General features: G+C 43.4%; 1 protein-coding gene across 1 annotated transcript in view; it reads left to right on the top strand.

Annotated features, from left to right (window-relative positions):
- Positions 1-19,460, top strand: part of LOC130273629 (succinate dehydrogenase [ubiquinone] flavoprotein subunit B, mitochondrial) — a 189,086-nt gene that overhangs the window by 30,042 nt on the left and 139,584 nt on the right. Inside the window, exons 2-3 of the mRNA XM_056520747.1 lie at positions 7,089-7,178; positions 9,363-9,524. Coding sequence (XP_056376722.1) covers positions 7,089-7,178; positions 9,363-9,524 — 252 coding nt within the window. The remainder of the gene's footprint in view (positions 1-7,088; positions 7,179-9,362; positions 9,525-19,460) is intronic.

The following is a 19,460-nucleotide window of genomic DNA, read 5'->3' as shown; positions in this document are numbered from 1 at the left end:
GAGATGCGCCCAAATTCTGGCTACTGTGAGACACATTAATAAGTGTTAAAGAGTACCTATCATCATCTACACCCTCCCTAATCCCTTTCCCCATCTGTCCCTGACTCTGACTAACTCTATTCCTGTACTTATTTTTACTCCAAACCCACTATATACTACCTTATTCATGTTCTCTTCAGCAGCTCAGTTCCCTGCCGTGTGCGAAGGGAGGAAGTGGGCATGGCCTGGCAGGGGTGACATCATCTGATGCCATCCAGGGCTCACTTCCACCTTTCTTCCCGTTTCCTGTATGCTGCAATCCCTTTCGGGAGCAAGCATAGAGCCTCAGCACACGGTAGGGATGGCAGCCTCTGAGTCTCCTCCTCTCTGTTTGGCATTGCACGTGCCATACAGACTGGAGGAACATCAGAGGACAGAGCTGCCATGCTCACTCCCGCCTGTCTGATTGACAGGCAGGGAGCTGTGTTGAGTAGTTAATTATTGATTAATTTATAACATATGTAAACTTTTTTTTGATGAAAGGTACTCTTTAAGAGTTGTACCTAGTGGGGAAAAAAAACATGAACAATGCAAAACTTCAAGTATTGGTAAATTCCCCCCCTCCCCCAACGTCTAGAACTTTTCCATATATACTGTACATACTGTATGCAAATGTCTTGAAATCATCGTCATCATAATGATACTAGTGTATCACTTGATATCCTGGTAATATGCTGTCAACACATTGATATAAAAAAAAGTAAGAAAGGCCTAACCATTTAAGAACTATTAGCTATAGTTAAGTAAATTATAACTAAAATCTGTGGTGACAAATGTCTGATATAATAAGAATAAGGTAAATAAGCTACTGCGTAGAAGTTGTTGCCTATATAAAAAATTGCAACATTTAAACTGGCCTCAGCAAGCTTTATTCTTCATCCACAAATGCAAACAGTGGCCACACAAAAACTCTGCTCCGTGCATGGGTTATTGTCAATTACCTCACAAAGTGGTGGCCGACGCACCCCTCCATTTAGGAGCTTTGTATTTCCGGCTCTCCCATAGAGCTACATGGAGGGGCGTGTTGACCGCTTTGTGAAGTGGTTGACAGTAATCCTTGTACAGAGCTGAGAAAGAGACTGGGTGCCGGGCAGGTGATCGTTGGAAGTCCCAGTGGTCAGACCCTCTATGATCAGACACATATCCTGTAGATAGGGGATAAGATGTTCTGAAACGGAGTACCCCTTTAACAGGAGAAAAGCCTTGTATCCCTTGGCATCAGGCCGAAAATGGGTTGTTGACATGCTGCAGATCCCATTCTAGCATAACACCCAGTGACTCCTTTCCAGACGTATGCGCAATTTCTAAAGCGCAACAGCCCTCCATCACGTATCTGCTTGAAAGAGGATATGTCCCTAACTAAGTCATTAGTGGTGACTCAGTTTGGCCATAGAAGTGAACGGGGTCCGCACCTACTGTTAACAGTATACTTTAGAATCCTGTTTTGGGTGGAATACCAATGGATAAGATTAAAGAGGGCAGGATTGCAGTGTGATCATACTCTAAGTGGAATATCCATTCCACCCCCGCATCCATACTACCACATATCCTTTCCCCCAGACAAAGGCCATAGGACGTGTCATGTTTCTACCCCTAATCCAGGATGTAAACTCCTATCTCTACTGGACACCATTCCCGCTGCTCCGGATCTTTCTGGATCGGCACTGCACTTTCTTCACTTAATTCTTTTTTTCCACAGACTTCCCAGAACACAGGGCAACCATGCCCTACTTTCACACCTTGGCATACACAGTTTTCAACAACAGCTTTATTTCAGGAGGCATCCAACATACCGAGCACCACTCTGCACCTACACAATCCTCAATACTGTAGAAAGTTTGGGTTTCATCATAGGAATCCTGTGTTTTGTTACCCTTGGCAATATGAGAACTCATTTACCAGCTCAGAGGCCGGAGCTGTATGGTCCACGCTACTTTCAGACATTGGCTCATTGTCTTTACCAAGACTCAACCCACTTAGGGCAACAAGCTGACCGCAGCCCCTTTTAATCTCCAAAAACACAGTTTTAGGCACAATTTTAGTATTAACTGTTTCATGTACATTTATGTACTGGAAGCACATTTGCTCTAATATTTCCACGTCACCATTTTCTTCAGTTTCAACAAGTCATAAATGCTTTTTGACAGGCAGTATGTGACCCTGCTTTACTTCCTTTGGTTCCTGTTTGTCACCTGTCATGTGAACCTTCCCCATAGGAACAGCTTCTGGGACTTGCGAGTGCAGAGGTTCTGCAACAGTAAAGGGTTGTTTTTTGTTAGTTTTTTTTTTATTGTGTGAACACTGCCACTAGACATGTCTGCCTGTCTCCTCCCCATAATACAGCCATCCTCATTTGCACTACATTTGTTTTCAGAGGTTCTTTTACTCAGGCCATATTCACATGGCTCCCTACCAGGCTCAGCACACCTAGGTTTAAAGGAAAACTGTCAGATATTTTCTACCGCACTATCCACAGTACTGGTGGATAGTGCGGGAGACGCTGATTAAAACGAGCCCTACATTACCCGGATCCGCCCGGCCGTTCGCCCGCAATTGTAGTTTTATTCTATGTGTATATCTTGCTGTAACTGGCAAGGGCGGGGCTTCTGCAGCTAACTGGCACTGACTTCAGCGCCGCTTATGAATATTCATCCCCCCCTCCCTCCAGTTAGGAGCGGCGAAGAGAGGGAGAGCTGGAGGGAGGGGGATGAATATTCATAAGCGGCGTTGACGTCAGTGCCAGTTAGCTGCAGAAGCCCCGCCCATGCCAGTTACAGCAAGATATACACATAGAATAAAACTACAATTGCGGGCGAACGGCAGGGCGGATCCGGGTAAGGTAGGGCTCGTTTTAATCAGCGTCTCCTGCACTATCCACCAGTACTGTGGATAGTGCGGGAGAAAATATCTGACAGTCTTCCTTTAATCCTGTGACATTTGTCTACAATCTTGTTCACACTGAGCCCTTTTGGCATTTCTTTTGTTTTGTGAGACCTCTGGAGCAACATGTAGGCAGAACTGTCACTTGCAATCCCTACAGCATATTGCAGACAGTAAAATCCAGCCACGTTCTTACTGTGTTTCCATAGCACCAGCCTCTTCACAGCACCACTCCGGGTGAAATGTTTATGATAAACATAGCATTCATATGGCTTTTTACCACAATACTTTCTCACATGTCCCTTAACTTTGTAGATAACTCTCCTGACATACAACACACTCACCGGTGTTCATCAATCGTCTAACACACCTTTTTATAACCCACAGAGGCAGACAACATTTGGTTGCCACTAGCAACCATCTTCGCCTCACATGGGACTTGAACAGCAGCCCACTTCTCTGCACTGCTTTTAACCACAGAACATGCAATGCACTGGTTATTATCATGCATGACCTCTAGGGGCACACTTCAGCTAATCCTCTCTACTGATTAATCTGCAGTTTCTGTAGAAGTCAGTTCACACTCTGCATTTATTTGAACTAACTTGGTGCCACACACATCATTCACCTGCACAGGTTGTGTCACATTTTAATGGGTTAAATGCATAGTATGCTGTGTAACATTGTCATCAGACATTATTGTATGCAACACATTTTTATCATTTAGTTCATTAGCCTTTTCAAGTCCATTCTGCGCAGTCTGAACAGTCTCATCAGATATCAAGATAGTCTCACCACCCTCAGGATTCCTCTCCTCACATGGAATAGTTTCTGGACTCTGTTTGGACTCCTCTTGGTTGCAATTTACACAGTCAGTAAAACTCTGCCCATGATCAATCTAGGGACTTATGTGGGCAACTCCTCTGGCATTTCCCATTTAGGTAGCTGTATAGCACTTTTTGCAGGGTCTTTTTCCAAGAAAAGGATTCAGTATTATCTGGAATGTTCACCCCCTCCCACAACTGCCAGAAATAATGGAAGTCTCTGCCAAGTATGAACTCTACCTCGATGATTTACAGTCAAATGATTTACAGTCCCAAGACATGTTTGAAAGTCAATTAGAACAGTCTTAGCTGTCTTCTCTCGGGTCTACATACATAGTAAAATGTCTGGTTGGACCCCTGGTACCTCCTGGCAACAGTGCAGCTTGACCAACAGTGGGTTTTCTATCCAGTAGCAATTCACTTTAGCAATTCTCTTTAGGGTAGAGTCACATGTGCCTTTTAGATCCGTACAGAGAAGAAGGAACGAACGGCTACTCACTCTAATCCACGATGTCTTTATTCAATACATCAGGTGCAATAGACAAACAGGCACGATCACAGCAGGAGCTCCTGCTGTGATCGTGCCTGTTAGTCTATTGCACCTGATGTATTGAATAAAGACACTGTGGATTAGGGTGAGTAGCCGTTCGTTCCTTCTTCTCTGTACGGATCTATTAAGTTACTGCAAATTTAGAACTGAGCACCACTCGCACAGACTTTTCTCCAGCTGCGGTAGCAGTGCACTTACGGTTGAGGTTGCATGTGCATCTCTGTTAGGACTTTTGTGGTAGTGCCGACTTGATTCCTTGTCTTGTTGGATTTACATGTGCTGCTGCGAAATTTCCTACCCATTGACTTCAATGGGTAGCAAAATCAGCTGCAGAAAATATGCAGCAAAATACTGTACATGTGACCCTACCCTTACTTACCAGAAGACAATCAGGTGCACAGACTCTCTTGCACCTCCAACTTGTCTCACTCTGCTGTGCGGTAGAAACAGCCTCACGCTCCTAGCAACAACAACATGGTGCCTTAGCAACTTAGGCTTCTTCCACTGACGAGCAGCCTGCTGCTATTAAGGGTGGGTTACCTTATGCAACAACTCCACCAAGAATCCATCCCTTTAGGACTTGCCAATCCATTATCAGAAACACATGGCCCCTTGGGAAAAAGACTTTTCTCTCTCTTGCAAGACTCCAGTTGGTTTTCCTTGGCAGCAGCACTTACCCCCTTTTCCTCTGGAATTCCAAACAGGGATGCTCTTTGAACCTTGCTACAGGATTTGCCTGGCTTGAACTTCTCAGCTTGCAAAAATATAGCCCTTTGTTGAGCCTCAACTTTGCCTGGAACTTTGGTTGTCTTCCTGCCATTTTGCATTCTTCGGCTCCATTAGCCATCTGGCTAAGAAACTCTTATACCAGAGTACCCCTTTAAAGGGGTATTCCAGGAAAAAACTGTTTTTTTTATATATCAACGATATATCCCGCCGAAATGGGATGCTGACATATACTTTTAACGGTAGCAGCAGACCCCATTTACTTATATGGCGAATGGAGTCATCTACTGACTTCTTTCTAGGTATATGTGCTATTTCAAAATCGCAACAACCCCCGTTTTTGAGTCAGCTTAAAATAGCAGATATGTCCCAAACAGAGTCACTAGTTGATCCATGCCACTTCAGCAGCCATACTGCCACAATATACATATAATTAGATACGTGTTAGGTATGTGTTAGAAATGTTCTCATATAATTAATACCAATATACATATGCATGTCTCCCCTCTCAAAGTAGAGATAAACATAGGAGACATAATGTAGGTAACAATTTGTACACTGTTTATTTACCTTATTCTTATTATTTCAGACTCTTGGGGACACACTTTCTTCTTTTTCTTTATTACCATCATATAGGTGAGTATATCACTATGGATTTTAGTTATAATTGATTAAGCTGAGTCATGATATATCTATAGATAATAGTTGTTACATGATTAGGCCTTTCTTATTTAGTTTTATATCAATGTAGTTGACAACATATTACCAGGATATCAAGTGGTACACTAGTATCATTATGATGAGGAGTAACTTCCGTTTGCATATGTATACATTGCAAAGTTCATAGAGACCTAGACAATATCTATATAAAATTAGATATTTTTAGTAATTTTATATATACCAGGCATAATTGTGTTTTTTCGGAACATTCACACTAAAGTTATCCTCTATGGATTGTAAGTTTTATATACAAACTGGATGAACGCTGTCTTCATATCTTCTACTTCATTGTGAAAATATAAAACAATTGTTGTTCTTTTGTATAAACTTTGATCTTACCAACCAAAAACTGCACTCTATGGGTTTATTTATGAAAACCTGTCCAGAGAAAAAGTTGTCCATAGCGACCAATCAGATCACTGCTTTTATTTTTCACAGGCCTTTAAAAAAAAATAAATAAATAAATAAAATGAAAGAAGCAATCTGATTGGTTGCTATGGGACACTCAGCAACTTTTCTTCTGCACAGGTTTTGATAAATCTCCCCCTATAAGCGTAGTGTGCAGAATTAGTACTTTGGACAATCAGTGGTAAGTGTCAGGGAGAACACCCAAATAAACCTGTGAAAAATGCCACTGAATACATCTGTCATAGGTAGGGCACTGTGTGAACAGCTCCTATATGTGATGATTCAATAATTTAGCCAGGGTTGTACATCTCTGATCTGTTCTAAGTCTACCAATCCACTTGTATTCTTTGTTCATCCAGTGACTTTCATTCTGCCTTATTACATCCTCTCACTCTCATCTGCAGGACTTTTTGTCATTCTGAAGAATTCCTTGCCCAAGACTTTGATACGTACGTTCACCTGTCTATTTTGTTGCAGATTTTCCTACCCATTGACTTCAGAAAATCTGCAGCAGGAGACGCACATGTGAACATACCCTTATACTTTCCTTGCTAGAGCCCTGTGTCATATAACCAACAAATATCTCAACTCTGTCCTCTAGTGACATCGCTCTGTGGTGGCTGAAATATTGGCTGGTGTTCAGATCCTTTTCCAATGATCCTTTTTTGTTGACTAGTGACTCAATTCTGACCAAGCCATTGCATCTACTGCATTTTGGTGTCAAACAACATCCACCACCATCAGTTCTGTTGTTTGCCTTTACTCGCAATGGAAATAGTTCTGCTCTATCAATAGAGAAGATGGCCTCCTATTTATGTTTATTCTAATAATGCGCTGGAAAAAATGACATCATATTTCTATTCTATAAATTTTCATTTGCACTCCAATATCTGATGGTAATAAAGGCTATTACATAATTAATTGTTATTTATATGTTCTAGAAATATGCAGCAGCGTCACCTGCAGTATCTAGGACTTTCCACTTCACTGTGTATGGAAAGAAGTCTGCATCTGCCAAAGTGTCTGATTCGGTAAGCTTTGTTTTCCAATAGATATTTTCAACTAAACTTTGGTGAACTTCACTACATAGTTCAGTCATGCACTTTATATTACTATGCTGATTAGTACAATGATGGGAAATATTATTAACTGGAACTTTTACTTACCTAGCGATGCCTCTGGTGTCCCACGCTAATCCCAGGCTGCTCTCTTCTTTACCCTCAGAAATGGGGACACCCAGGCCCAGAGTAATGACAGGGCCCATAGTCTCACACTGCCCCTCAGCCAATTACTGGCCAAGGCCGGAGATTGCTACAGCCGGTAATTTCTTAGCAGAAGAGGAGCGCTGGAGATCGGAGCAGGACATTTGAGGCACCACTGGAAAAAAAAAATGTCATAGACTTTCATGTGTGAAACCCCTCGCGCCCCCACACACACTGGATAACCCCTTTTAAGGGTAAGGTCACACACAGCACATCTGAAGCGTATTTGAAGGTGCAGATGTGCTGCTGGCAGTCACAGAGCGAAGTTCCTGCTGCAGGGAGCTGACTCTGCTGTAGCTCTGTGACTGCATCTGCATCACCAAATATTCTGTGGATGCGCTGTATATGACCCTACCCTAAGGTTGGATTTCCTTTTGCCAGTTTTTTGGAAAACTGCCTCTGCAATTTTTGTACCAAAAGCAGAAGTGGATTAAAAAGTAAGAAGAAATATAAAGGTGGGGCCTTATACTTCTCCTTCCTGCAGGATCCACTTTGGTCTTTGGCTCAAAAGCTGCAGTGGCAGTTAATAATAAAAAACAAAAAACTAATTGCCAAGTGGAAATCTAGTCACAAGATCAAATGGCATAAATAGCTGTGGGGTCAAATATCCCCCACATAATTTGGACCTCTGTTCTAGTGATCAGTGGGGGTCCCATTGTTTGGACCCCAATGCTATTTATTCCTTTTGATATTGTGATATCCTCTTTCGTCTGGATTTCCACTGGGATCACCTATTTGACCTCCTTATGTCTAATACAAAAATACCACAGCATTCTGAATGGTTTAGAAGCAGTCCTAAATTTGACTTTTTTATACTTACGGTAGAGTTACACGTGGTGCATTTGTGGTGACCCACGATGATGGCGGGACCACGTAGTGTAGCGGTATAAGTGGAGGGGCAAGATGGTATTCACCCCCAGGGCAAGGAGTTGTTAACCCCTAATGTTCGTGATGCCAGAGTGGTTTTTGGGTACTGAAATCACACGAACGGTATCTCTGCTATTCCAATGGCTAGGTAGTGAAAAGAGAGTCCACAACCAAGTTATGGTTTAACAGAGGCTTTACTGAGTTAAGACAGGTATTATTATCTTCACAGCTAGGCCAAAATCCCAGAGAGTCAACCAGTAACACAGAAAGAGCCCTGCAGCTTGCTGGGACTTGTAGTTATTGTAATAGACTTTAGTTCAGCCACACAGACTAGAATACACTTTACCAGTGTCTTGACTTTAGTAGAGTCAGCAGACATAGATGAGATGACTTACTGACAATGTGGCTGGTGTGCAGGCTTTGTGGCCTCCAGGTGTACTGGACGCAGGATCTGTGATGTCTGTTCTTTGCTGTCCTCAGCAGAAAGATGGAGAATTGTTATAGCCGCCCCCTTATATGAAGGGGAGCAGAGCCAAAGCCCATTGGTCAAGCTGGGGGTCATAGGTTAAGCTCTCTGGGTAACATGTGACAACATAAACATAACGTGACATTCCACAGGTCCTTCAGACATCTCACAGGTCCTTTAGACTAGCTATACATTAATACACTGACTATAATCCTATGACAATAAATGACACTTATAATAACAGCAGGGGAGACACTGCAGGTGAGCCCCCAGGTCACTGAAGGACTCAACCTGACAGGGCCTAAGGGTAGTACAGAACCATGTTCTGTCCTGGGACATTACACATTCACATCATATTTCTTGCCGTGGGAAATACACCAGGCACTACGATTGCGATACTTGTGATCTTGAAAAAAAAAAAAAAAAAACAATTAGCAGGAGAAAACCAAAATTATAATTGCTGTGGCAAATTTCTATGTGCCTTGATATTTACATGATCACTCAAGTTTTTATGTAGATTTCTTCAAGTAGTATACATATGCATAATTGTATGTATGTTTAATAACCTCTTTATTCATGTGCTAATGTATTCTGCACCATTTTTTTTAATTTTTTTTTAGATTTCTACACAATACCCTGTAGTGGACCATGAGTTTGATGCAGTTGTGGTGGGAGCTGGTGGTGCAGGATTAAGAGCAGCATTTGGTTTATCTGAAGCAGGCTTCAATACAGCATGTATTACAAAGCTATTTCCTACAAGATCTCACACAGTGGCAGCGCAGGTAAGAACTACAGAGTGTTCTTCCAATTGTATAATGTACTAGCTGTGTACCCAGCGTTGCCCGGTTTTTCCTTCCTAATCCTAAATCAACAAAGGAGGAAGCTTTTGACTTCATATCCCATCCTCATATATTGTTGTCATATCCCAACCTTATATCCCGTCCCCATATCCTGTCTTCATATCTCAACCTCATATCCTGTCCTCTTATCTGACCTCCTATCCCGTCCTCATATCCCGTCCTCCTATCCCGACCTCATGTCCCGACCTCATATCCTGTCCTAAGGTGGGACTGATTTGTGATGAAGATATTGTAAGCTGAAAATAGGAGATGTGGCTTTGTGGGACTGGGCATGATTTGCAAGCCAGACCGATGCACAAAAAGGGTAGAGAATAAAAGGGGAAGTGCTTAAACAGTGGGCGTGTCTTTGTGAGATGGGGTGTGGCTTGCAAGCCGGACTGACACATTCACCAGGAAATGCAGAGCGGAGCTTGTGGAGTAAGGTACTGGAAGTCCCATATACTTGCATGGGATTTGAAACAAAAACCCATCTTTTATATAAGGGTGTAGGTAAGGGTTAATTTAACTATCATATATTTTTATTTGACATATAAGTAATATGTGTATCAGATATTATTGAAATATCTCCAGCCGTATGGAAGTTATGTGGGAACATACATTTCCCATTAATTTGCATGGGACTTTAAACAAAAACCCCGACCCTCACAAATGGGGGTAGTTAAGAGCTAAATTAACTATCCTATATTTAAAGTGGACATATAAGTAACTAACTTGTGAAGAATTATTATATAAATATCTCCATTCGTTTGGAAGTTATGCAGTGACATACCGTATTTATCGGGGTATACCACGCACCGGCCTATAACACGCACCCTCATTTTACCAAGGATATTTGGGTAAAAAAAGTTTTTTACCCAAATATCCATGGTAAAATGAGGGTGCGTGTGTGCGCGTGTATACCCCGATATACCCCCAGGAAAGGCAGGGGGAGAGAGGCCGTCGTTGCCCGCTTCTCTCCCCCTGCCTTTCCTGGGGTCTAGAGCGCTGCTGTCGGCCCTTCTCACCCCCTGGTTATCGGCGCCGCTGCCCGTTCTGTCCCCCTGACACGGGGACAGAACGGGCAGCGGCGCCGATAACCAGGGGGTGAGAAGGGCCGACAGCAGCGCTCTAGACCCCAGGAAAGGCAGGGGGAGAGAAGCGGGCAGCGACGGCCTCTCTCCCCCTGCCTTTCCTGGGGCGGTATCGGCGTATAACACGCACACAGACTTTAGGCTAAAAATTTTAGCCTAAAAAGTGCGTGTTATATGCCGATAAATACGGTATATTTCCTATAGACTTGTATGGGACTTTAAACAAAAACCCTGACCCTGGCAAATGGGCGTGAGAAAGGGTTAAATTACTGATTCTATGTTTGTTGTGGACATATAAGTAACGTGTGCCAAGTTTCATGTTAATATATTTAGCAGTTTGGACGTGATGCTGGAACATACATACATTGGGGGAGATTTATCATTAGGTGTCTATTGTAGACACAAATCTACCCCTTTACACTGCTTGTTTAATTTACACTTTTGCTCAAGATTTGCTAAAGTTGTGCACTCCTTTGATACATTTTGTGCAAATATAGAAATGCCCCCCTGCCTCTACCATCCATTCCTTCTCTACCTCACGCTTCACAGAGCGGTGGCATTTTACCGCTGATAACTGCTCACATAGCAAGTGCTGGAGCAGCAGTGTGTGCCAAACAAAACTCTGCACAATAGTAAAATCATAAATCTTTATGAAGTACACAGAGGGGGAGATTCTCAAAGAATTTTGCACCCAAAAAAAAAATCTATTTTGGCGTGAAAAGTATCGACCACATTTTCAAAGAGATTTGTGCAGCGGTTTTCACTGTTCACATCACTTTTGTAAAAGTGGGCGTGTCCACGTATATTGTCTGCTTTACATGATATTTTCAAAGGGGTTGAGAGTCCAGTGTACATCAAAAATTTCACACCAGCTTTTTGATAGTGTAGAAATCACAGAAATGGTTTGTTTTTATTTTCTTCTCATATTAGATACGTGAATGCGGAGGACTACTTCAGACTTGGCAGATTCCGATGATGAACAGCGCTATTTTAACCCCTTAAGGACTCAGGGTTTTTCCGTTTTTGCACTTTCGTTTTTTCCTCCTTACCTTTTAAAAATCATAACCCTTTAAATTTTCCACCAAAAAATCCATATTATGGCTTATTTTTTGCGTCGCCAATTCTACTTTGCAGTGACATTAGTAATTTTACCCAAAAATGCACGGCAAAACGGAAAAAAAAATCATTGTGCGACAAAATCGAAAAAAAAACGTCATTTTGTAACTTTTGGGGGCTTCCGTTTCTTCGCAGTGCATATTTCGGTAAAAATTACACCTTATCATTATTCTGTAGGTCCATACAGTTAAAATGATACCCTAATTATATAGGTTTGATTTTGTCGCACTTCTGGAAAAAATCATAACTACATGCAGGAAAATGTATACGTTTAAAAATGTCATCTTCTGACCCCTATAACTTTTTTATTTTTCCACGTACAGGGCGGTATGAGGACTGATTTTTTGCGCCGTGATCTGAAGTTTTTATCGGTATGATTTTTGTTTTGATCGGAATTTTTGATCACTTTTTATTCATTTTTTTTATGGTATAAAAAGTGACCAAAATACGCTTTTTTGGACTTTGACATTTTTTTGCGCGTACGCCATTGACCGTGCGGTTTAATTAATGATATATTTTTAGAGTTCGGACATTTACGCACGCGGCGATACCACATATGTTTATTTATTTATTTTTTTACACTGTTTTATTTTTTTTATGGGAAAAGGGGACCTATAACACTGCACACACTGATCTCATATGCTGATCACTGGCGTGTATTAACACGCCTGTGATCAGCATTATCGGCGCTTGACTGCTCCTGTCTGGATCTCAGGCACGGAGCAGTCATTCGTCGATCGGACACCGAGGAGGCAGGTAAGGGCCCTCCCGATGTCCGATCAGCTGTTCGGGACGCCGCGATTTCACCGCGGCGGTCCCGAACAGCCCGACTGAGCAGCCGGGATACTTTCAGTTTCACTTTAGAAGCGGCGGTCAGCTTTGACCGCCGCTTCTAAAGGGTTAATACCGCACATCGCTGCGATCGGCGATGTGTGGTATTATCCGCGGGTCCCGGCCGTTGATGCGCGCCGGGACCGAAGCGATATGATGCAGGATCGCGGTGCGATCCCGCTTCATATCGCGGGAGCCGGCGCAGGACGTAACTATACGTCGTGCGTCGTTAAGGGGTTAAATGCCAATAAATGAGTTAACGAGGGCTGTGGGGGAGTGTTTTTATTTTTTATTAAAAAAAATTTCAATGTGTTGTGTTTTTTATAATTGAATTTTTAGGCTTAGTAGTGGAAGCCGTCTTGTAGACAGAATCCATTACTAAGCCAGGGCTTAGCATTAGCCCCAAAATCAGCTAGTGCTAACCCCCAATTATTGCTCCCAGTACCCACCGCCACAGGGTACCAACAGGACCAGAGCTTCAAAAATGGCGCTCCTGGGCTTAGTCGGTAACAGGCTGGCGTTACTTAGGCTGGGGAGGGCCGGTAACAATGTTGCTGCTTGGTTGGGGGAACCACACTTTTTTTAATTTTTTTTAAAATAATAAAAAAAAATGCATAGGGCTCCCCCTATTTTCAGTATCAACCAGATACCAACCAAGCAGCAACAGCCTGATGTTACAAGGGTGGGCAAGGACCACAAGCCTGTTACCACCTAGGCACAGGAGCTCCATTTTTGATGCTCCGGGCCTGTTGGTATCGGCTCTTCCCGATACCCCTGTGGCGGTGGGTACCGGGGTAGTAATTGGAGGTTAGCGTTAGCTGATTTTGGGGGCTAAGCCCTGGCATAGTAATGGATTTTGTCTATAAGACTGCTTCCACTACTAAGCCTGAACATTCAATTATAAAAAACATAACACCTTGAAAAATATTTTTATTAAAAGAAACACTCCCCCGCAGCCCTCATTAATCCTTTAATTGAAATAAAAACGCTGGGCATCGTTGCAATCCACCGAATCTGACATAGTCCTCTGCATTCATGTATCTGAAATCAGAAGAAAAGAAAAGAAAGGTTAGTACATTTTTGGCGCTCTCCCTTGCGGAGAGCTCATATAATGCTGTGTGTTCCTTAACAGGGAGCCTCCAATTATTGCTAAACTACTACTCCCATCATGGGGGGCTGTAGTTAAACAACAGTTGGAGTCTCCCTGTTTGGGAACACGCTGGCAGAAAGGCTCTGTTCCCATTATGCAAAACGTATAATGAGGACACAGTCAGGTCTGGACTGTGTAGCCCCGCCCCCCTAATGATGCCATCACTAGGGGGGCGGAGCAGTAAAGGTCGCAGGAGTGAGCCCCCCTTTTGATCTGCCCCTCAACCAGACAGAGTCTGCCCCATGATGGGAGTAGTAGTCCAAGGGCAGAGGGACAGATCGAAAGGGGGTCTCACTCCTGAGACCCCCTGCGACCTTTACTGCTCAGCCTCCTAGTGATTACGTCATCAGGGGGTGGAGCTACACAGTCCAGTCCTGACTGTTCTCATTATGGGTTTTGCATAATGGATCACAGCAGGTCATTCTCCGCTGTGATCCGCATTTTTAAACTTTTCAAGCCGGTGGCACATGCGGCTCCATTGCGCTGCCCGGTGGCTCCAGGCTACTGTATAAATTTTTTATCGGCGTATAACACACACCCTCATTTTCACAGGAAAATTTGAGGGAAAAAAAATGAATGTAAAATAAATTACTTGGAAGCTCTGAACTGTATGCCTCATCATGCCCCCAACTTTGATTCCCCCTGCTCCTCAGTTTGCCCTTCCCCCCCCTCTTCCCCGTGCCACATCATTCCTCCCCTTTTATCAGCCCCTGTGCCACATTTACCCCCCTCTCTGATCCCCTGTGTGCCTCCTTTCCCCTGTGATTCCCCTAGCTCATCATTCCCCCCCGACTCATCATTCCCCCTGCTCATAATCCCCCTGCACATTATTTCCCCCCTTGCCCATTACCACCCTCTGCCTCATCATCCTCCCCCTGCTCATTATTTCCCCCCTAGCTCATCTTTCCCCCCTTGCTCATTGTTCCCCCCTCTCCCCCTACTTTTTCTATTTTTCATATTTCCTTACCTGGCCGCACTCCGGCAGGCTCAGGTAATGCGGCGGGTCTTGTGGGCAGTGTGTATAGTATGACTAGTGATGTCTCCTGCCGGCTCCTCTGCGCTGCGTCAGGGACGTCACTCCTCATTCTCTGCAACTGCCGCTGGTCAGAGTGGCCGCAGCGCCGGCTGCTTGTTTAAGTTTAGCAGCCCGACCGTGGCCACTTTATAACAGTCACCTGCGGTGGCTGCAGTAAATGAGGAGTGGAGTGACGTCCCTGATGGTGTACAGAGGAGCCGGCAGGAGACGTCACTCGTCATACTATCCACAAAACCCACAAGACCTGCCGCATTACCTGAGCCTGCCGGAGCGCGTCCAGGCAAGTAAATATATAAAATATTAAAATCAGGAGAAGTGTTCAGGCCCACAAGAGCCGCCACTGGTCACTGTTTTAAAGTGGCTGCAGCTGGGCTGCTGATCTTTAACAAGCAGCCGGCGCTGCGGCCACTTTAAATCAGTGACCAGAACATTTATCGCCAATTCATAATCCCCGCCACCAGAAGACGGGAGCTCTGATTGGTGAAAAGCTATGCACCAATCAGAGCTCTCATCTCACAGCGGCAGCAATTGTGAATTATGAGAGCTGTATACAGGAGCCTGGAGCCGGCAGGCAGCCCGGTGTAGACGCATGTGCCGCTGGCTTGTTAACTTAATAAATGTGGATCGCAGTGGGTCTCTGGAGAATGACCTGCTGCAATCTGCACCTCAGCCCCTGGACTATAACTCCCATCATGGATGGAGCCTGTCCATGATGGGAGTAGTAGTCCTAAAAGTCCCGCAGCCGGGGGATGTGCAAGTGCCATCCCTCAGCGCTGCTGTACAACAACTACTCCCATCATGGGACAGACTCCGCCCATGATGGGAGTAGTAGTCCAGGGGCTGAGGTGCAGATCGCACTGGGTCATTCTCCAGAGACCCGCTGCGATCCGCATTTATTAACTGTAAAAGCCGGCGGCACATGTGGCTCCACTCCACTGCTGCCGGCTCCTTTATACATTTCATAATCACTGCCACCGGGAGACGGAAGCTCTGATTGGTGAATAGCTATTATATACAGGAGCCGGCGGCAGCGCAGTGGAGCCGCATGTGCCGCCGGCTTTTACAGTTAATAAATGCGGATCCCAGCGGGTCTCTGGAGAATGACCCAGTGCGATCTGGACCTCAGCACTTGGACTACTACTCCCATCATGGGAAGAGTGTGTCCATGATGGAAGTAGTAGTCCTAACTGTCCAAAAATAGTTATTACAATTCTCAAATGCTTTAGAACACTTTGGTACATGTTTGGTACGTCCTCCGAGGTGGTGTATATTTGCGCAAGAAAAGTGCATTTGCACATTTTTTTGTGTTTAAAAAAAAACCACACAGTTAATAAATTTGATTCTACAGTAGAAAGTGCTCTATGGTAAACTTAACCGTAGACATGGCTATGAAGCATTCTATCAGATTTTGCGCAAAAAAAGACACAAAAAAAACTCTTGCACAAATTTTTGCGTTAAAAAATAGACAAAAAAAGCTCTATATACAATGATAAATTCCCCCCATTGAGTTTTATATATCCTGTCCTCCTATCCCGACCTCCTATCCCAACTTCCTATCTCGACCTCATATCCCGACCCCATATCCTGACCTCATATCCCATCCTCCTATCCTGACCTCCTATCCCAACTTCCTATCTCAACCTCATATTTCGTCCTCATATCCCATCCCCATATCCTGACCTCATGTCCCGTCCTCATTTATCGACTTCATATCCTGTCCTTCTATCCCGTCCTTCTATCTTGACCTCATATCCCGACCTCATATCCCGACCTCATATCCCGACCTCATATGCTGTCCGCATATCCCGTCCTTATGTCCCGTCCTCATATCCTGTCCTCAGGTGGGACTGATTTGTGATGAAGATATTGTAAGATGAAAACAGAAGGGGACGTGGCTTTGTGGGACTGGGCGTGATTTGCAAGCCAGACCGATGCACAAAAAGGGTAGATAATAAAAGGTGTGGGGCTTAAACAGTGGGTGTGTCTTTGTGAGATATCCCGACCTCCTATCTCGACCTCCTATCTCGTCCTCCTATCTCGTCCTCCTATCTCGACCTCCTATCTCGACCTCCTATCTCGACCAAGTATTTTCGAAATATCTCCAGCTGTTTGGAAGTTATGCAGTAACATATATTTCCCATAGACTTGTATGGGACTTTAAATAAAAACCCTGACCCTGGCAAATGGGGGTGAGTAAGGGTTAAATCACTTATCCTATGTTTGTTGTTGACATATAAATAACGTGTGTCAAATTTCATGTTAATATCTTGAGCCGTTTGGATGTGATGCTAGAACATACACACATACACACATTGAGTTTTATATATATATATATATATATATATATATATATAGATAGACTAGCTGAGTACCCGGCATTGCCCGGTTTTTCCTTCCTAATCCTTGTTGTGGAGGAAAATCAACAAAAGAGGAAGCTTTTGACTTCATATCCCGTCCTCATATATTGTTATCATATCCCAACCCCATATCCTGACCTCCTATCCCGTCCTCCTATCCCGTCCTCCTATCCCGTCCTCCTATCCCGACCTCCTATCCCGACCCATAATATGTTTACCAGGTATTGAACTATCTCCAGCCGTACGGAAGTTATGTGGGAACATACATTTCCCATTGATTTGTATGGGACTTTAAACAAAAACCCCGACCCTCACAAATGGGGGTAGTTAACCCCTTAAGGACCAAGGACGTACCAGTACATCCTGAGTCCTTTCCCTTTCTATAACGCGGGGCCGCGACGTGACTAATAGCGCGTGGCAGTGATCGCGGTGCCGCGTGCTATGAACCCTTTAGACGCGCCGTTCAAAGTTGAACGCCGCATCTAAAATGAAAGTGAAACCATGCCGGTTAGCTCAGGGAGCTGTTCGGGATAGCCGCGGTGAAATCATCCTATGGGATGCCTTGATCGCCTGATTTTTTTATAACCATCTCACCTGCCGAAGGTACGGGATGTGGTTGTACGACAACATGTATATCGCTTTCTGGGAAAGCAGTAATGGTAACCTGGTCCTTTTGGATTTTTGATGGTTTCATTTGGTCAGATGAGGAAGAACCGGTAGATAGAAAATGTCTCTTTTGTGAGACTTTACCATGTTTTTTAAGACCAGCAGCCATGTTAGTGGTGGAATCGTCCGGCGACCAAAATCGGTCTGAGGGCGTACGGGTTGCCACCTGAGGAGATTTGTGAAGAGCTGACTGGGACATTGCCATTGACACAGAGTGAGAAATAACCTGCATGGAGGACATGGCTGATCTCACTGCGGTCTGTACTGACCAGGAAACCGGTTGGTCCACTAAGGACTGAATGACCCCCATATCTACTAGATCATAGTTCTTTGGGTCATCCATATTGGGGGAAAAATATTTGGGTTCATCATTAGACATTATGGAAGAAATAGTAAGGGTTAATATATATATATATATATATATATATATATTTATATTTAATAATAATGTATTTTCAGTTGTATTAATAATAAATGGCCACAAGAGGGGGAGTATAAGACCAGGATAGATAAAATAGCTAGAATTGAGAGTAATAATAACAATATACAGGGAGAAGTGAACTGAGCTGAGTCACTGACAGGAGTGAGCCGTTCCCGCCAGAGAGATGAGAAAACTGTATCTGCTTCATGGCTTAGGACCAACCGTAGGAGCGGTCTCGTGAGACACTGACAAGCAGTGTCTCGAGCAACAGGACCAAGTGCAGAGGAGAGAAAAAAGCCTGAAAAGAAGAAAAAATACAGCAGAAATTACTAGAAAGCAAATCAGTAGAGGTTGAAAATGGGTAAAAGAGAATACAAGAATAAGGGCAAAACGGTATAAATATGAGTGTGGATTATACACAAGTGAAAAAGGAGACAGAGATAAATGAATAATATAAAGGGATATATATATATATATATATATATATATATTGCTCAAAAAAATAAACTCAACTATGTAAAGACTAAAGTATTTCATATGATTAGTTCATATATTCAGATCTAGGATGTGTTATCTTAGTGTTCCCTTAATTTTTTTGAGCAGTGTATATATAATATTTCTTCAATTCGTTATTGAAGGCAACACATATATACAGCAGAGCGTAATCGCCATACTGTCATTGACATGGATACATAAAAAGAAAAACAATACCGCTCAAACAGATACAAAGCACTAAATAAATCCAGGCAGCAGATGAATCTGTGATATGCGGCCTGAAGGTGATTTACTTTCTTGTGGGTGCCTCTTCTGGTCCATAAATGTAGAAGAATAATAGACAAGCATACACAAGACTCAATGGCTTTGATTTACCATTGTGAACTCGACTTGCTTTTCTTAGGTTGTGAGCCAAATTGTGCCTGCACTGGAATTTGTGGCCCAATGAACTAAAATATACCTTCAAACCCAACAAAGCGGTTTGGCTGACCAGAAACGGGCTGGCCAGACAGGGAAAATGGCTTTTTCTCACAACCAAATACTTATTTACTATTGAATGGCTAGAAATTCCCACCAAGAAAAAGCTGGTCAGATCATAGTAAATAGAGTGGAATCATGAAACAACATTCTACATTAATAAAAACCCAACACTCTAAGTAAATCAGGGCCAATGCTTCTTACTGTTTGTTAACAATAAATATGTATTCTGTATATAA

This window comes from Hyla sarda, chromosome 5, assembly GCF_029499605.1.
Source record: "Hyla sarda isolate aHylSar1 chromosome 5, aHylSar1.hap1, whole genome shotgun sequence".
In the NCBI taxonomy this organism is placed as follows: Eukaryota; Metazoa; Chordata; class Amphibia; order Anura; family Hylidae; genus Hyla; species Hyla sarda.
The sequence above is the reverse complement of the archived record's forward strand: the minus strand, read 5'-3'. Positions and strand labels throughout refer to the sequence as shown.